The 18,604-nt window shown below is 43.1% G+C and overlaps 1 protein-coding gene across 1 annotated transcript; it reads right to left on the bottom strand.

Moving 5' to 3' along the window:
• Positions 1-2,492: 2,492 nt before the first annotated feature.
• DGCR6 (DiGeorge syndrome critical region gene 6) lies at positions 2,493-18,317 on the bottom strand. Its single transcript, XM_087705851.1, has 5 exons — positions 18,110-18,317; positions 7,415-7,575; positions 5,932-6,032; positions 5,630-5,770; positions 2,493-2,926 (listed from the first exon to the last, which is right to left on the bottom strand). The coding sequence occupies exons 1-5, from the start codon at positions 18,283-18,285 to the stop codon at positions 2,843-2,845; spliced, it is 663 nt and encodes a 220-aa protein (XP_087561977.1). The 5' UTR covers positions 18,286-18,317; the 3' UTR covers positions 2,493-2,842.
• Positions 18,318-18,604: the final 287 nt, after the last annotated feature.

Raw genomic sequence — 18,604 nt, 5'->3', positions numbered from 1 at the left:
TTTGAAATAGCATGTCTTGCATCAATTTCTGCCTGCAGCATTTGCTTTGCTTATGAATAAGAGCCATCTAGACAGCTGCTTCCTTTTTCAATAAGCTCTTTATCTCCTTACGTGCTGGCATCTGCTGTGGGCTATTAAGAAAGACTGGGGCGTGCTGTCTGCCTCTAAAAGCATGTTTCTCCATCTCTCCTTTAGGGAAATATAATAATCTGCCTTTTAAAATTTTTTTTAATATTTCCCAAAATATTTCATTCAGGGGAGGGTGGAGACTTCCCACAAAACAAATCCTAGGCATGTGCTCTGTTAAAAAAAAGTTATCAATTAAAATATTTAAGTGAATCAGTCAAAGGCCACACAGTGTATAATTTTTTAAGTCCTTTTCCTTTCCATTGCATTTAACCTTCCTCACAAATTTGTATTTTGTATCATTTCTTGATAATATAGGCTGGGTCAAGCAATATGAAATCATTCATTTCCTCTAAACAAGCTGTATTCCTAGCAATAACTGCCAGTACCAATAGCTCCTATTTTATTCCGTTAAATTTTTAATAGCACAGTATTGGCAGTAGAGTCCTTCAATTTTTTGCATTCTGTAATCTCCCAGGACTTGAAATGGATGCTTCACATTAGAACTATCATTAAAAAGAAAAACAAAGAATGTTTTTCCTGCATCAATTCAAAAAGCTCAGACTGCCCAAGGAGCTGCTGATTCTGTTCTACAGAAGAATTATTGAGTCTGTCATCTGCATCTCCATAACTGTCTGGTTTGGCACTGCAACCAAACAGGTCAAACACAGACTTCAATGGATAATTAGAACTGCAGAAAAACAAGCAACCAGCCTGCCTTCCATCGAGGACCAGTGTACTGCCTGAGTTAGAAAGAGGGCTGTGACAATATCTACAGACCCCTCGCATCCCGGACATAATCTGTTTCCACTTAGTGCGCTGCTATAAGGCATTGCACCCCAAAACAACTAGACACAAGCACAGTCCCCCCCCACCATGCCGTCACTCTGCTAAACACTTTATTCCCACCACACTGTCTCATTTCTCATCTTTCCTAGCTTCCTATTGTTTTATGGTTTATCAATTAGTTTGTAACTTATGATTAATGATTGTAATTATGATTTATGATCTATGACATATTGCTTGTAAGTTGTATATACACTGTGAGTTTATGCACTGGAGAGAACTTCCTTGTTTGTCCAATCATACTTGGTTAATAAAAAATTGTGTTGTTGTGTTGTACTCTGCTCTATTTTGCTCTCTATTCCATTCTATTCTTCACAAATGTTTGGACCGGTTGGGGGGCGGGGTGGGGGATTTAATATATACAGTACAACCCGTGGTCACGACCATAATTCATTTCATTCCATAACTTTGGTTGCAACCCGATTTGATCGTCACCTGAACCTAATTTTGGAAATTTGGCGCTTAAAAAAAAGGCACGGAAGTAGAAATCGCTCATGGGGAAAAAAATCGTGCATGTTTTTCTCGGAACCTGATTTGGTCGTGGTCAGAAGGGTTCGTGACCAGAGGTTCTACTGTATTTGGTTTCGAATAGCTGAAGGCCAGGGGGTTGGGGACCCCTGTTCTAGAGGATGATTTGCACAATTCCCAGGGTCCTTTTCACCATTCAAAACCACCACTAAACAAGCTGGGCCTCTGTTTTGGAAGGCAACTGCAGAGTTCACAGCCAAAGGCCATACGGGGAATTCTGAAGGGGGCATTTCTAACGCCTCTCTTATCACATTGGGGAAATTTAGTGCTTTTCTGATATAAGGTTTTCCTCAAGTTGGGTTTACTGATGCTGCTTTAGCATGTTTTGATGCTGCTGTGAGACTTTGGTTTTAGAGCTTCATTCCAAGCCTGTGTGCGTATGGTGGGTGGATAAACTGCCTTAACAAATCTTGATGTTGAAGCATGGCAGAGTCAAATAACTAAGAGCTATGGTGGCACAGCAATTAGAATGCAGGATTGCAGGCTAATTCTGCCCGGCAGCCTGGAGTTCAAGGTTGACTCAGCCTTCCATCCTTCTGAGGCGGGTAAAATGAGGGCCCAGATTCTTGGAGGCAAGAGGCTGCCTCTGTAAACAGCTTAGAGAGGGGGCTGCAAAGCACTGTGAAGTGGCATATAAGTATAAATGCTATTGGTAAAATATATGGGAGCAATTTAAAAAAAAACCCTTTTCTGTAATCATAAAAATTAAATTCTAGAAACACTCCCATCCACAGGCCTCCTTGTTCCCTCTCCCAAAGCTTCCTTCCCCAAGACGAAAACGTTGGAGACTTGGCAGTGGGCTTGAATCAGGGGCTGCAGCTATACGACAGAGCCTCTTTCTTGCTTGGGCTGAATGTTGACTGTTGTTTCTGTAATTCCACCCTCTCCCAGCTGCTATGTGTTTTCCATTTTTTAATATATGTTTTTATCCTTTTGAACACTGTTAGCCAACCAAGATCCTGTGTTTAAGATGGGCAGCCATAGAAGTCTACTGAATAAATAAATGGTGTTTATTGCCTTTTTGCAGCCTGTATTCCCTATATTACAATTTCCAAATACCAACCTGTAGATATTCCTCAAACTGAAAATTCCTCAAACATTATTAAGAAACAAACCAGCCCCAGGACCCCGACTCTAAGAAAGACCAAAGAAAAACTCGATCTGAGCTCCTTCAAGGAGGGTCAGCAAGAAAGCCCTGGGCCTGCCCGGCCCCCAGCCTTGTTCTGCTCTCTTGTGGGGCAAACCTCTAAAATAAAAACCACCCACCCATCCTCCATTTTTCCACAAGACCCACGAGGAGGGTGAATGCTAGGCATGGTGGGAGACAGTCCTGTGTCCCTTCTCAGGGGAACGGCTGTCTGGGCTGCATTTCCCTTTGCTGCATCTTCCGAATGAGCTCCAGCATATTCATTTGGAGCATCAATTCCTGGGAGAGAAACAAAAGAGTTTATGTTTAACTTAGGAATATAAAAGCAAGCCAACTTCTTCCACCCACCCACCCGTCAGCAAAAGGCCTTGCAAGAAGCAAGGGCAAAGCCAACCCATTTCTACATCCTGCCTATAAACAATAGTTTTGAACTGTGATGCTGAGCCATATTTGCTGGCATGGCAGCCCTCGGCTCCGGGATGCATGGGCGCACTGATCAGCTGATTTTCGGCCTTCCAGAGGGCCAGGGGAGGGAGGCCATTTTTGCCCTCCCCAGGCTTCAGAAAAGCCTGAGGAGGGTGAATAACAGGCCCAACAGGTCAACTGGAATTTCGGAAACCATCCATTTCCGCCTTCTGGAGGCCTCTGCGGGGGGGGGGGAGCCTCCGAAGCGTGAAAACTCCCCCCTCCCGCATGGGGTAAGTGGGTTTATGCTTGACACACATACACAAGCAAGTGGGGCGCATGCGCACAACTTTGGCACTCTTTAGAAAAAAGTTAGCCATCGCTGGATTAGAAACTCATCTAGCAGCCCATGAAAACTTGGAGGGATCGGGGGAGGAGGAAGAGGAGATGGGGGCAGTTAGCATCTCAGAAAGTAGCAGTCCTTGCCCCCCTCCCCCTCCCTTCTCCCCCAAACATCTCAGTAACAACAACCCCCGAGGGAATTTTAACCCTCTTCCTGCTGAGGGCCCAAATCCCTGTGTAGATCTAGCCTGCTAGACGGTTTCAAAATGTCTCCCTGGCTTGGATTCTGGATGCAAGAGGTGGCAAGGAGGGAGAGGAGGGAGAGGAAGGCAGGGAGTGTAGTCAATCAATCAGAATTGAATTGGAAGGGACTGGAGGTCTTCAGGCAGGAGACCCTACACCAGTGATGGTTAATCTTTTTGTTATTGGATGCCAAAAATGTGAGGGTGTGCGCACAATAGTGCACGAGTGTGCTGGCACCCATAATGCAAAGCGTCCCCCCCCACATGTGCATGCATGCACAACCTCCCCATGCTCCCCATCCCACGTGCACCACACTAGTCGCCTCCAAGCTGAGCTTGGTATTTCCTCTGGGGGCGCATGGAAGGCCATTTCCGCCCTTCCCAGACTCCAGGAAAGCCTCCAAATCGTTTCCAAACTTCCGGTTGGCCTGTTGGGTCCATTTTTCGCCCGCCCCAGGCTCTGGAGGCTTTCTTGAAGGCCAGGGAGGGCAAAAACTGCCTCCCCCGGCCCTCCGGAAGGCCAAACATGCATATGCACTGGAGCTGGTGGCTTGCATGCCAACACATATAGCTGCATGCGTGCCATAGGTTTCCCATCATAGCCGTGTATCATTCTGGGCAAATGTTTGTCTAATCTCTTCTTAAAAACCTCCAGTGTTGGAGCACCCACAACTTCTGAATGCAACTTCTGTTCCACTGGTTAATTGTCCTCACTGTTAGGAAGTTTTTCCTCCATTCCAGAGTGGGAATGGCCTTGGGAAGAACTGCAGCCTAGACAAGGTCTGACAAATGCAATCTGTCTCTGAAGGGGGAAGGAAGTGTCTCAGAAAGGGGTCTCCCTAGTTTTTGGGAGAAGAGAGGAGAGGGATGAGAGGGGCCGGATGCCTTTCCTGTTACCAGAGCGGAGTTTTGTTCAGCAGATATATTCTCATTGTGCCCAGAGAGAGAAATATCTGCCTCTACCTAGGATCAAACTCACAGCCTCCTGATTGTGAGGCGATGGTTCCACGTCTAGGCCACCGCAGCACTCCCCTTGGGTGGCTTACAAATAAACATGTATTTCTCCTGCAGGGCCCTCTGTTGCTGCTATGTAAAGAGGTTGTGCCCCTCTGGAGGTCCCGTAGAAGAGCCCCCATTCCCTCTCTTCCTAGCAGGCTGCTCTGACCCTCTGGTGGGGGTGTTGTTAAGCAATTTCCAAGTGGGTGGGCCACTAGAGCCCCCATCCCTTGATCTCAGGAGGGGGAAAGATGGGCCCTTGCATCTCTCCCTGCTAGACCCTCTAGGGTGGGCAGTTTCACCCTCCAGAGCAGGGGATCTGATCCCCTCATCCTCCCCGTTCCCCGGTCTTCTTGCTGGCACTCAACTTTGGGCAAGGCTGTTGTGGACTGCCGGTGGCCTGCGCAGCTGGCAGCAGAGTCGGACAGAGAGGACTTTGGGGAGGAACATGGGCTAGTCCTGGAGTCTGAGGAAGGCTCAGATGAGGCTCTGTGTCAGAGGCAGAGAGGGAGCTAGACAGCAGTGAGGCAGAGGAACAGCTGGAGCCTGTTTCCAGTGTGCGCGTGCGCAGAGCTGCCAGAAGACAAGAACAACTAAGAAAGCAGGGTCGACTTGGGAGTAAAGCCACACCTTGGAGGTTATTGGCCCCTCCCAGAGGAAACAAAAGAGGAGAGAATGGGGAGGGGGCTTTTGCAGGAAACAATTAGTTCCTTCGGTCATTTCAAGAGTGGAAAATTCTTTTTGTGACGATAAGAGACTCTGTGCCAAGCGTTGCCTTGCCCTGCGGCTGGAAACTAGTTATCTGGCAGCTCTCCAAACAAGATAAGGTTCATGTGGATAAACATTCCTCTGAAAGACTGATTGCTAAGCCTGGCTGACTGTGAATGAAAGGAATTCACAGTCGTGTAAATAAAAGAGGTTTTGCCGGGATGAAGACTCTGCTGCTTGCTTTCTAAGGAAGCCTGGGGCAGAACAAAGGATTCCAGCCTGAACAGACCTGGGGATTGGTGGTGATGTAGAAGCCAGAGACGCCTGCTTTCTCCAAGGTGCTCTGCTGGTCCACCACTTTCTGATCCAGCTCCAGGACTATTTTCTCGTCCATCATCCGCAGCTCTGTATGGATTCGCTGCTCCACAGCCTGAGCAGAGGAGAACCCCAAAAGGCAAAAGAAGAAGCACCATGAACAGCACTGGGCGCTTTGAACGATGCTTCAAACCATGGGCTAAGTGGGAAGGAAGCTCTACATCCCACCGTCACCCCCACCAAGGTTACTCTGACTATTGCTACTGCTGCCTTTACCTCCGTCTCTCGCTGCTGAGCAGCCTTCAGAAGGGGCAGGTTGTGCGGCTGGCAGCTCTGCTGGTCTTCCTTGTGTTTGCGGAAGGTCTCCTGCTTCAGGGCTGGTAAGAAAGGAAGGAGAAAAAGGGCATGAGGTCCCCAAAATGTAGCTACCACCTGCCCAACCGACTCAGTCTCTGCTGGCTACTCCGCTGTACTCATGGAATGACCCAGGACAGGGAGCTGAAGCTGCTTGCCCTTAAGGACAAGAGAAAGGGAAGGAGAAGATATCAAAGCTTCTCCACTGCAGTCTTCAGGTCCAAGCCCCCTTCAGTGCAGGAATCTACACAAAGCTTCCCAAACAAGCACCGTATTTTTCGGAGTATAAGACGCACCAGGATTTTGAAAAGGTAAATTAAAAAAAAAAAGATTTTGCACACTGCAGGCAAACCCTCTGCACGCCTCATTTTTTTATGAAAAGCGGGCCATGCAGAGAGTTTGAGAGGTCTGCAAAGTGCTCCTGGGGGCTCCCCCCCAAAAAATGAGCAAAAAACCCAGCCCATTTTTTTGCAATAAACAGGGCATGCATAGGCTTGGGAGGTTTATAGAGGGCTACTGGTGGCTGGGGGCAAAAATGAGCAAAAAATGGCCCCAGCCTCCAGGACCACTTTTCAGGCCTCCCAAACCTTCTGCACATCCATTTTTGCGAAGGGGGCGGTGTTTCGGGAGGCCAAAAATGCTGTATTCAGTCTATAAGACACACCCAGATTTTCACCCTCTTTTTTGGGGGGAAAAGGTGCATCTTATACTCCAAAAAACATGGTACCTCTTACACCCTTTGCCTCCCAAGTCGTTTATTTCACAGCCTTTCAAAGCCTTTCTAAGGGTCAGTCAGACTTTGCCTTCATGTCACTTATTACACCACATCTTGCTGGTTGCAGAGTTAAAGTCCACCCATCTTAACGTTGTTATAGTAGAGGAAAAGCTGTTCTAGACTAATAAAACATCTGTTTTGATCCTCACTTGCGTCTTTTTGAGATCTTTTTGAGATCTGAGGAATACTATTATCTCCTTTTCCCAAAATCTCAACATCTATTTTTTTAGTACAGGGACCAAAATTGGTTACAGTATTCCAGGGATGTGGTCTTATTAGGGTTTTATAAAGCGACACTAATACTTTACGTGATCTTGATTCTATGCCTCTGTTTATACAACCCAGAATTGTATTAGCTTTTTTGGCTGCTGCTGCCCACTGCACACTTTCCCTTCTCCTCTGTTGGGAGATGCAGGAAATGTGGCCTGTGATATTGTGATGCCAGAAATCTGCCAGCTCTCACGGCCAGTCTATTCCTTCTCCTGGGGTGGGTTGAGCCTCCAGCCATCTCCTTTCACTCACAAAAAGGGAAAAGGGGAAAACCACAGTTTGGTCAAGGACCCCTGCCCCTTCACTAGTGAGTGCAAAGGCTCAATGGGAGTGACCTATTTGTGCAAACAGCTCACTTGCCTCGATGCTCCGTCTGCAGTTTGAGCCGCTGGTTGTAGAGGTTTCGCTCCATCAGGTGCTGGATGTCCAGCAGGCCCTGCACTATCTCAAAGACAGTTCCATCAAGGAGGGCCAAGGCCAGGTCACTGAGGATGGTGTAGGACAGCCTCTGTTGAGAAGAACTGGGGGAGGAAAGATTTTTGTCATCAAGACTGCGCTAAGCGAGAAAGATTTTTGTCATCAATTGCATCTCAACCATGGAAACTCAACCATGGAAACTCAACCACGGAAACTCAACCACGGAAACTCAACCACGGAAACTCAACCACAGAAACTCAACCATGAAAACTCAACCATGGAAACTCAATCATGAGAACTCAACCACGGAAACTCAACCACGGAAACTCAACCACAGAAACTCAACCATGGAAACTCAACCAGGAAACTCAACCACGGAAACTCAATCATGGAAACTCAACCATGAGAACTCAACCATGGAAACTAATGGTGGGTTGCAGGCAGTATGCCTCAGTACAGGTGTACTAGTGTCTGCCTGAAGCACTGGGTACCATTCCGGTATGGTGCTCCAGAGGGCCCACCCGCCCGCCCGAGCTCCTTACCTGCATTTGAGCTCTTTGGTGCTTTCACGCACACACACGGAGCACACGGCGCCTGCGCGATGCTTCTCCGAGCAGCTGGAGCGTCCCGGAGGCTCGCAGAGGCGTCGGAAGAGATAAGGACACATGTGTGCGCTGTATGCGTGTGCTGTGTGCATTCATGTGGTTTCCATCAGTGTTGGGTTCCGGATCCCATTGTAACCATCCAGAACCCACCACTGATGGAAACTCAACCACGGAAACTCAACCATGGAAACCATGAAAAGAGTAAATTGGCCACTTTCTCCCAAGCGCAAGGCTGCTTGCCTTTAAGGACTTTGGATGCCCCTGGATCAAATCCCTTGTTGGCTCAAAAATGTTGAAAGCTCCTTGTCAGCTGGGTTTTCACAAGGAGGTTTTCACCCAAGTCAACAGAGCCCACGGCTGCATGCATGCACAAAATACACTGCACCCCTGCAAATAGAGTATAGCCTGGGGGAGGCTTCTGCACTGAACCACCCACTGCCATTTTGTATTGGGCCGAAGCCTACTCCTATCAGCTCTCATTTCCAAGCCTTCACACCTTTTTAAGAGAATGGAATAAAGGAATAACTGAATGGGAAGGAACCTTGGAGGTCTTCTAGTCCAACCCCCTGCTCAAGCAGGAGACCCTCTTGTCAGTGAGGCACACAAGCAGATTGATCCCCTAGGGTAGTTCTGAATCTTCACAGCATGCAGTTTTATCTGCCCTCCATATTCCGTCTCCACTGTCATTTCTCAACTACTTTATGGCTCCTTCCTCTTTGATGGGGAAAACAGGAGGAGCTTCGCTGACTAAATAAGGTGATGGAGAGACAAGAGACTTCAAAGTGGGAGAAGAAAGTAATACATTTAAAAGATTTTCCCACTGTTCGTCAGAAAACAATGCAGAGTATATATTGTAATGGGTCTAAATGGGACAGGCTGAATAACATTGGTTTAAAATCTATTGGTCTTTCCAGACAATGGACAGGATTGAAAGTTTGTCAACACCGTACCACTAAAATCAGTGAGATCTGTTAGACTCAGTTCTTGTTGGACAATGAGACAAATAGGGGCCTGTAGATTAAACCATATGAAAAACAGCTGCAGGATTTGGGTATGGCCAGTCTAGAGAAAAGAAGGACTAGGGGGGATATGATAGCAGCATTACAGTATTTGAGGGGCTGCCACAAAGAAGAGGGGGTCAAATTATTCTCCAAAGCACCTGAAGGCAGGACAAGAAACAATGGATGGAAACGAGCCAAAGAGAGAAGCGACCTGGAATTAAGGAGAAACTTCCTAACAGGGAGGACAATTAATCAGTGGAACAGAGGTTGCCTCCAGAAATCATGAGCACTCCATCACTGGAGCTTTTTAAGAAGAAACTGGGCAGTCCCTTGTCTGAGATGGTATAGGTTCTCCTGCTTGAACAGGGGGCAGGACTAGAAGATCTCCAAGGTCCCTTCCAGCTCTATTCCTGTTCCTGTTCTATTCTAAATCTATTTCAAGGTCTTCCCTAAACAGTTAAGTCTGCTTCCAACCCGACCTTAGAAAGCAAACAGAAGGAAGAAGGCGGGGCTTAGCAGTGAGAAGACGGACTTTCAGGCATTTCCTGAATGACCATCTATACCGGAGTCTTTTTTGGACGATTCGTTTGAATCTAAGCTGTCCCGTAGAGACAGTGACGTGGGGGGAACTCCAGTGGTCCCAGAGATGTTCGCAAAATCTCTGGGAACCTAAGGAAAGCCTTCCTAATCCAGTGACTTCCGGATCGACTTGATGCTGACTGCAACTGCAAAGGCCCAGAGAGAGAGCTGAATATGAACATGTCGTTTGATGTGAGTTTTAAATCCTTTTTTCTTGTTGGAAAGAGAACACTCTAAATTTGGAAACTTAGTTTAAAATAAGGCTGATAAGTGAGAAAAGCGGCGGTGATAAATGTTTGCCATTTGGAAGTTTATTTTTCTGTTCCTTTTTTTTTAAATTCCTGGAAGCCGGGCTGGACTTTCCTGTAATTTGAATCGGCTTTTTGCGTTCCTTCTCTTTGTTGTTGATACCTTTAACTTTGAATCTAATGGGGCACTAAATCTTAAACTTAAAGTGCTTTGAAGATCTGGTTGGTTTTTTTTTTCTTCGTTGCCTTTTAGCCCTTTTGATGTTTTTTTTTAACAATTAGTAATTAACAAACGCCAAGGAACGGACTAAAACAAGCTGTAAACTACAAACTACAAGCCAACACTGCCATCTTGTGGACTCGAACTTTGTTATTAAAATCCCCCCTGTAATGCATTTGATTTACGTGTTTACGCAGCTGGGAACCTGTGAGATAAAACAGCAAAGCTGAGAGTGACCTTGGAGAGACTCTTATCTTAGGGGGGGGGGGAAAAAAAGAGTCCGGAAAAAATCATTTGTTTTAGCTTGTTGGCATCCTTTCATCTCCCAACACCATTCTCATATTACCGGCTGTGGAGACATCGACATTGAGTTTTTCTTTTTTGATTATCACCATCGACCTTTTGATCTTTTACATTTTTTTTTCTTTTCTGTTTTGATTATTCTTTTTAACCTTTGGATCACCTCTTGACTATTTACATTTTTTCTGCTTCTTTCTTTTCTCACTTGTAACTGAAGCACCCCTTCTCCCCTTTTTGGAGGGGGGGTGTCTTCCTTTTCTTTTTTACTATTTCATATTCTCTTATTTATATATATATTTTATTGCATTCTTACTGCATTTCATCTTTGAAAAAAAAAGTTTCCTTTTCTTTCCTTCCTTTTCTCTCCCTTCTCTCTTTTCCTTTCCTTTCTCTTTTCCCCCTTTTCTTATCTCCCCCCCCTCTCCTCTGTGTACTTTACGTACTTAATCCACCATACCTATAACTCTCCACCCTCTAATACTAATTGGCTATGAGTAGAAAAGCAGCTGCCTCTGGCTTTACATTAACCCCTGCCCCCTCACCTGCGGGAGGCCAGAGGACAACACAGACGATGTCCCATCAGGAAAAAGAGAAGGAAGCCAACTTTGAAACACTTATACAAATGATGCAGAAAATGCAAGCAGGAAACGATACCCTTGTAAAAAAAATGGAGGCAATGGAACAACAAAACCAAAGCATAGTGCAAAAAGTTGATAATATGGAAGGAAAAGTAGAAAGTATACACAACTGGATGCTGAAATACGAAAATGGGATTCAAAAAATTGAAAATAAGATTCAAGAAGGAGAGAAGAAAACTGAAAAGCTAGAGATCAGACTAAGTGATGTAGAAAGAGAGAGCAGTGGAATATTAAGATGGGAGATGGACAGGTCTGAATTTTTTTTAAGATTTCAAAACATAGAAGAAGAAAAAGGAGAGGACTTAGTTCAGATAATTTCCAATATTTTGATAGATGTTCTGGGGATGTCCCAGGACCAAATAAAAGAAACAATTGATGAGACTTTTAGAGTATACACAAGATATGCAATGAGAAATGCTCTTCCAAGGGAAGTGCATGTAAGATTTACTAAGAAAACAATTAAATCACAAATCTTACAGAAAATGAGAGATAGAAAATTAGAATATAAAGGTAAGGAGATTGTAGTACTCAAACAAATTCCAAGAGAGGTGAGAGAGAGGAGAAGAGAATATCAATTTCTGACCAAAGTATTGATAAAAAAAGGTGTTAACTACAGATGGCTCATACCGGAAGGTTTATTATGTACTTGGCAAGGACAAAGACACAGGATAGATACAACTGAGAAGGCAGAAGCTTTCTACGAAGAATACTTTAGAGAAACGGCGGAGAAAGCTGGGAAAGACGATGCAGTGATACAAATACTGGAACCACCTGTAACCGCGACCGAAAAAATAGAAGGAGCAGTAGGTGGAAGTGAGAAAGAAGGGGAGACAGGGAATGGGAGCCGCAAAGAAAAACGAGAACCTAGATCCACTAGAGCGATAAACCCTGTATATAAAGTATAAACATGGAAGAAAGAAAAATGATTACAATTAACATTAATGGACTCAATTCGGTAACTAAAAGGAAGAAAGTATTCCATAAATTAGAGAAATTACAACTTGACATAATCTGTCTGCAAGAAGTACATATTCAAAAGAAATATGAACATTTACTAACTCAACCAAAGCTTGGGAAAATGTTTTCATCATTGGCAAATTGTAAGAAAAGAGGAGTGGTCTTCTATATTAAAGGCAACATCCCAACAAAAGTAGTATACGCAGAGGAAGAGGGAAGAATTTTGATGGTGGAAATTATGGATACCAAAAAGACACTCCTAATTGGAATCTACGCCCCCAATGAAAAACAAGATGAATTCTACAAAAAACTACACAAAAAGTTTTGGAACTAGACTATGCTGATATTTGTATGATGGGAGACTTTAATGGCATTGTGAATCAAAATATGGACTATAAAACACATAAAACAAAAAAATTAAATAGGAAGCCTCTGCCGAAATCTTTTTTTAGGATGACAGATGAACTAAATTTAAAAGATATATGGAGAGAAAGAAACGCTAAAAAAGAACAATATACCTTCTACTCAAATAGACATTCTTCATTCTCTAGAATAGATATGATATGGGTCTCAGCGGAGTTGAGCTCCAACATAAAAGAAATTGAGATTGAAGCAAGTACCTGGGCGGACCACAATCCAATTTTAATTAAATGGAAAAGCCAAAGGGCAAGATCTAGATGGACACTAAATAACACTATATTGAAAGAAAAAGAGTTTGTACAAAAAATGGAAAAAGAGCTAGTCCTTTTTTTTAAAGAAAATAGGAAAGAAGATACGTCGTTGCAGAATCTCTGGGACACAATGAAGGCTGTTATCAGAGGTTTGACAATAGATTACACAAGGAAGAGAAACTCAAAAAAAAGACAAATGCATAAAGCTTTAGACAATGACTATAAAATACTTGAAAGAGACCTACAGAGAGCACCACAAAAAAAAGATGTTAAAATAAAAATGGACATAATTAAACACAAAATGGACCTATTAGAAAAGGAAGAACTGGCACAAAAAATTAGAGGTGCCAAACAGAATTATTTTGAAAATGCGAACAAACCAGGCAGGTGGTTAGCATATAAGATGAAAAAAGAGAGAGAAACAAAGAAAATACTTCAACTAAGAGATAAACAAGGAGAAATTCAATATGGAATTACCGAAAAAAAATATATTATACATGACTACTACGTCAAACTCTATGAACAAGAGAAGGTGGAGGAGGGACGAGTCAAAAAGTATCTACAAGATGCCAATCTCCCCCAGGTACCAGATGAAACTAGAACAATGTTAGAAAGAAAAATAACAATGATGGAACTAACAGAGGCACTTAAAAAACAAAATAATGGGAAAGCCCCAGGACCAGATGGCCTACCCGTGGAATTCTACAGAACATTTGAAGAAATATTGACCCTCCCACTCCTACAAGTCATGAATGAAGTGATGACTGAGAACCAAATACCGAAGTCATGGTCAGAAGCGTATATCACATTACTACCCAAGGAAGAGACTGATTTAACACAAATCAAGAATTATAGACCAATTTCTTTATTAAACTCAGACTACAAGCTATTTGCATCTATACTAGCTGAGAGACTTAAAAAATACTTAAATGGCTTCATCCATTCAGATCAAAATGGCTTTTTACCTAAAAGATAAATCAAAGACAATATGAGAATAATTTTGAATACCTTGGAATACTATGAGGCCCACCCAGAAAAACAATTGGCACTGATGTTCCTCGATGCGCAGAAGGCCTTTGATAATGTGAATTGGCAGTTTATGTTTTTGCAACTGGAGCAGATGAACTTTGGCAAGAAATTTACTCAAAGTATACGAACGATATACCAGAAACAAGCAGCAAAGATAATGGTAAATGGAGAACTAACAGAACCGATTGAAATAAAGAGAGGTACAAGACAAGGCTGCCCACTATCACCGCTACTCTTTGTCCTAACACTAGAGGTCTTAAATAGAAAGATCAGAGTAGAAGAAGAAATAAGAGGAATGAAAATTAAGAGAGAAGAGTATAAACTGCAAGCGTTTGCAGACGACTTAGTTTTCATTCTTGAAGATCCATTAGAAACCGCACCCAAATTGTTAGAAAGAATAGAGGAATATGGAGAAGTAGCAGGCTTGAAAATAAACAAAGATAAAACAAAGATCATGACAAAGAATATCCCAGCTACACAAAAGGAACAGTTGTCAGAAATGTTGCAGATTCAAAACACAAGTAAGATTAAATATTTGGGGATACATTTATCACCTAGATGTAGCACTCTTAAAGAGGATAATTATACCAGATTAAAACGACAAATAGCAATCGATTTGGAGAAATGGGAAAACTTGCATTTATCAATGATGGGAAGAATTTCCACAATTAAAATGAACATTCTACCTAGAATTCTATATCTGTTTCAGACAATCCCAATTAGACTGGGTAAGGATTTTTTTCTAGACTTAAATAAAATAGTTTTGAAATTTATTTGGCAAGGGAAAAAAGCTAGAATAAAGCTTAAATTACTACAAGATGTTAGATCAAGAGGAGGTTTTGGTTTACCCGATTGGGAGCTATACTATCAGGCAGCAAACCTGATGTGGATTAAGGAGTGGATATCATTAAAAAACTCTAGATTATTGAACGTAGAAGGTCACGATTTGCTGTTGGGATGGCATGCCTTCTTATGGTATAAGGGAACTAAACCACATGGTTATTTTAGAAGACATTATATAAGGGAGGCGTTGTTGTTAAATTGGGAAAAGATTAAAAAATTACATTATTTAAAAATTCCAGTCTGGACATCAACAATTGAAGCATTCTCGTATCCGATAATACATAAAAAGGAACAAACAGTTAGATATATAGAATTATTGAATACAGAGGGTGAGCTCAAATCTAGTCAAGAGTTGAAGCAAGAAGGGATGGAAATGAACTGGTATTCATATGTACAGATACAATCTAGATATAATGAAGATAGAAAAACTAAAGGTCTCTACAATAAAATGACTGAGCTAGACAAAATTCTAACAGGTACTGATGAAAAAGTAATTAAAAAACTATATGGATATTTATTGGAGTTTAAATTGCATGAAGAACAAGTTAAAGAAACTATGATTGCTTGGGGGGAAATTTTTAAGTATGGGATTGATTTAGAGAATTGGCAGAAATTGTGGTCTCAAAATTACAAAATGACAATGTCTACTGCATATAGAGAAAACTTGTATAAGATGTTTTACAGGTGGCATCTACCCCCGACCAGAATCGCAAGAATGTTCAAGAATAAATCAGAAAAGTGTTGGAAATGTCACCAGATACCTGGCTCATACTACCACATGTGGTGGACTTGCACTGAAGCCAAAAGATACTGGACTAAAATCCACATGTGGTTGGAGAAAATGATACACAAACAAATAGACTTTAAACCAGAGGTCTTTTTATTGGGAATTTTACCAGAAACCTACAACAAAGACTTAAAATATTTGATTGTAAATGTGTTAACAGCAGCCAGAATTGTATTTGCAAAAAACTGGAAAAATGAAACAATACCAAAAGAGGAAGAAATCATTCGAAAAATAATGGACTGTGCCGAAATGAGTAAATTGACATTTGAAATTAGAGAGCAAGAGGATGAACAATTTTATAAGATATGGGACTTGTTTTATCAATGGCTAAGGGAAAAAAAACAAAATTTTGGAAATGAAAAATGATACACTTATGCCTTAATTGGAAAAAGTAAATGATGATATAATTATGCTGTGAAATAATTCAACAATGATATAAGGAAGTACTAATATAAGGTCTGGTGATATAATGTATAAGGTTAAGAACTTATTATAATGATATTTCGCTGCTGATAAGGCAATTCTAATAGGGGAACAAATGAAAACTGGTATATATAGGCAGCGATGCCTTGTTGAACAATGAAGGAATAAGATCTCTGTTTGAAGGTATGAAATGCAAGATTAACAATGAATAGAAGTATATTCTCTGGGGGAAAACAATGCTAATGTTAACTGAATATATATTGTAGAAGGAAAATGAGACCTTTAGTTACATTAGAGGAAATATCTGAGATGGTAAACATTATTTGAAGATGTAGATGTTAAAACAACCGTAATCAAACGACATGCTGCATGTGATGGTTTTTTTTTTTTTGTTTTTTTTTGTTTTCCTTTCCTTCTTGGACCTTTTTTTGTCGTTTTTGGCCTCCCCCCCTCCCCCTACCCTTTTTCCCCCTCTCTCTCTTGTTTTATTTTGTTGTTTTTTGTTTTTTAAACCCTAGCTTATTGTGGTGCTTATTAAATATACAATAGAGAGATACGGGATGTATAAACTTAGTAGGGATGCACCTGTGATTAAACGACATATTGTATGTGAAGATGGGTTTCCCCTCCCCCCCCTTTTTTTTTCCATCCTCTCCCTTTCCCATTGTTGTCTGTGTAATAAAAAATAAAAATAATTAAAAAAAAAAAAGAAAGCAAACAGAAGACCATTAGACTGCTCAGGGGAGCTTCTATAACAAGAGGCGTCCAAATCCACACCCAAAGTGCTAATGGCTACCTTGCAAAAAATGACAAGTAGGCAACTTTAGTGATGGATTTGGTAGCTTCCTAGAGACCTTTGTGTGGCAAGCAAGGGGGATAGGTCACAAAGGTGAAGGAGCAGGTGCCCCCTGATAGGAGAAGGCTGGCCATCTCCTTGGGAATTCTGATGGCTTTATGACCTCATCCCTGCAGGCTAAAAGTGTCAGTTACTGTCAGTTATCAGAGTGAAGGTGCCTTCCTGGAGATAAGCTGCCTTTAAATGGGGCTAATGGACTCTGGGGAAGCTTCCCTCCTTCTGTCACCCACCCTCAGAGGGGTGAGTGAGGGTGAGAGTTTGGGTTGGTTTTAGGATGGGGGGGTGAGGGCGAGAGGTTGAGGGACAGGCTGAAGGGGAGGGTGAGAGGGTCAGAATCAGGGTAGTGGGGTCGGGAGGTGAGTGGGAGAAAGAGAAGGTTAAAAAGATGGGGAGGTGAGGAGGAAAGGAAGATGGGGAAGGGGAGACAAAGGGGGCAAAGAGCCTTTCTGGAAAAGAGCACTTTAGGCCTTCCAAAAGCTTACCATTTAAGCAAGCATAATCATACTTTTTCAACTTCTAACATATGTGTATACATAGTAATCACAATATGTTCTATTATATTCCAGTATATATAATATTATTTTCCCAATTACTACTTTTTTCTAACACTTATTAGAGTGAGCACCATGCTAAAAAATATTCTATGTCTCTCCATCACCTCTTGCCCTTTTTAGAATGATAGTATGATTTATGTATATTTCAATGGTAATATTATTATCAGAATTGTATGCAAAATACATTGACCCAGAGAATACACTGTCCACTAAACAATTATGAATGTTAAGGAAACAATTATATATATATGCTGGTCTTCTTGTATTTGGGTCTTTTCCCGTGTAAGATTGAGATTGCTGTATGTGTGTGTGTGTGTGTGTGTATACATATACATATACATATACATATACATATACATATACATATACATATACATATACATATACATATACATATACATATACATATACATATACATATACATATATATATATATATATATATATATATATATATATACATACATACATACACACATACATACACACATACATACACACACACACATATACATACATATAATTTTTAATTGTTTCCTTAACACACACATACATATACACACACATACACACATATAAACATATACATACACACACACACACACACACATACACACATACATATATAGATATACACACATACAACATATGCCTTTCCTTAAATTTGCCTCCCCACTTTCGGAGCCCTGAATGCCTTTTGGACTGATCTCCAAAAGGGCATGAGCACACCCCCCCCCATGATGCGCCCCCCAAACCAAGCCCCCCCCCACTTGTGACTTCCGGGTGTGTCCCTCTGCCCCCCCACTCCCTCGGACGTTGCGGGGGAAACCCGGCGGTGGGGGGTGAGGGGGCTGGACCCGGCTGCCCTGCGCGAAGCCCCTTCCTTCTCCTCCTCCTCCACCGCCCTCCTGCTGCCCCCCGCCCCACCTGGGCAGCTCCTTCACCAGCGCCTGCAGCTCCGAGAGCAGCTGGTAGTGCCGCGCCTGCTGCCGAGTCGGACGGTCGATAACCAAGCAGCCCCTTCCTCCTCCTCCTCCTCCTCCGGCCGGGGTCCCGCCCGCCTCGCCCTCCGGGAAGACGAAGGCACCTCCGAAGCGCTCCATGGGCGGCAGGGGTGGGGATGGGAGGGGATGTGGGGGGGGGAGGAGCGCGGCGGCGGCTTCTCGCGCGAGCCTGCAGACGCCCCTCCCCTCGCCCCTCCCCCTCCGCGGAGCCAAAAGGGGAGGGGTCTTTCTCCGCTTTGCGGGGCGCCCCGAGAAAGATCCTTCCTTTCCCCCCGGGGGCTTCTTTCCCCTGCCTCGGCTGCTGCCCCTCCGGCGCCCGGGCGGCCGCGCTTCGCTCCTCTCTGCCGGTTTCCAGGCTGCGCTTCGCTGGATGCCACCTGGACCTGCATCGCGCCGCCCCGTCCTGCGTTTCTTGCGG

The sequence above is a fragment of the Thamnophis sirtalis genome, unplaced genomic scaffold (assembly GCF_051295495.1).
Source record: "Thamnophis sirtalis isolate CommonGarterSnake01/CBP01778 unplaced genomic scaffold, rThaSir2_p1.2 scaffold_2, whole genome shotgun sequence".
Taxonomy (NCBI): Eukaryota; Metazoa; Chordata; class Lepidosauria; order Squamata; family Natricidae; genus Thamnophis; species Thamnophis sirtalis.
The sequence above is the reverse complement of the archived record's forward strand: the minus strand, read 5'-3'. Positions and strand labels throughout refer to the sequence as shown.

Excerpts from the sequence above, each read along its gene's own strand:
- DGCR6 (XM_087705851.1), bottom strand. The coding sequence starts at position 18,285 with ATGGAGCGCTTCGGAGGTGCCTTCGTCTTCCCGGAGGGCGAGGCGGGC. Across the intron at positions 7,576-18,109 it reads CTGGTGAAGGAGCTGCCCAG|TTCTTCTCAACAGAGGCTGT; the intron begins GTGGGGCGGGGG and ends TTCCTCCCCCAG. Across the intron at positions 2,927-5,629 it reads ACATCACCACCAATCCCCAG|GAATTGATGCTCCAAATGAA; the intron begins GTCTGTTCAGGC and ends TTTCTCTCCCAG.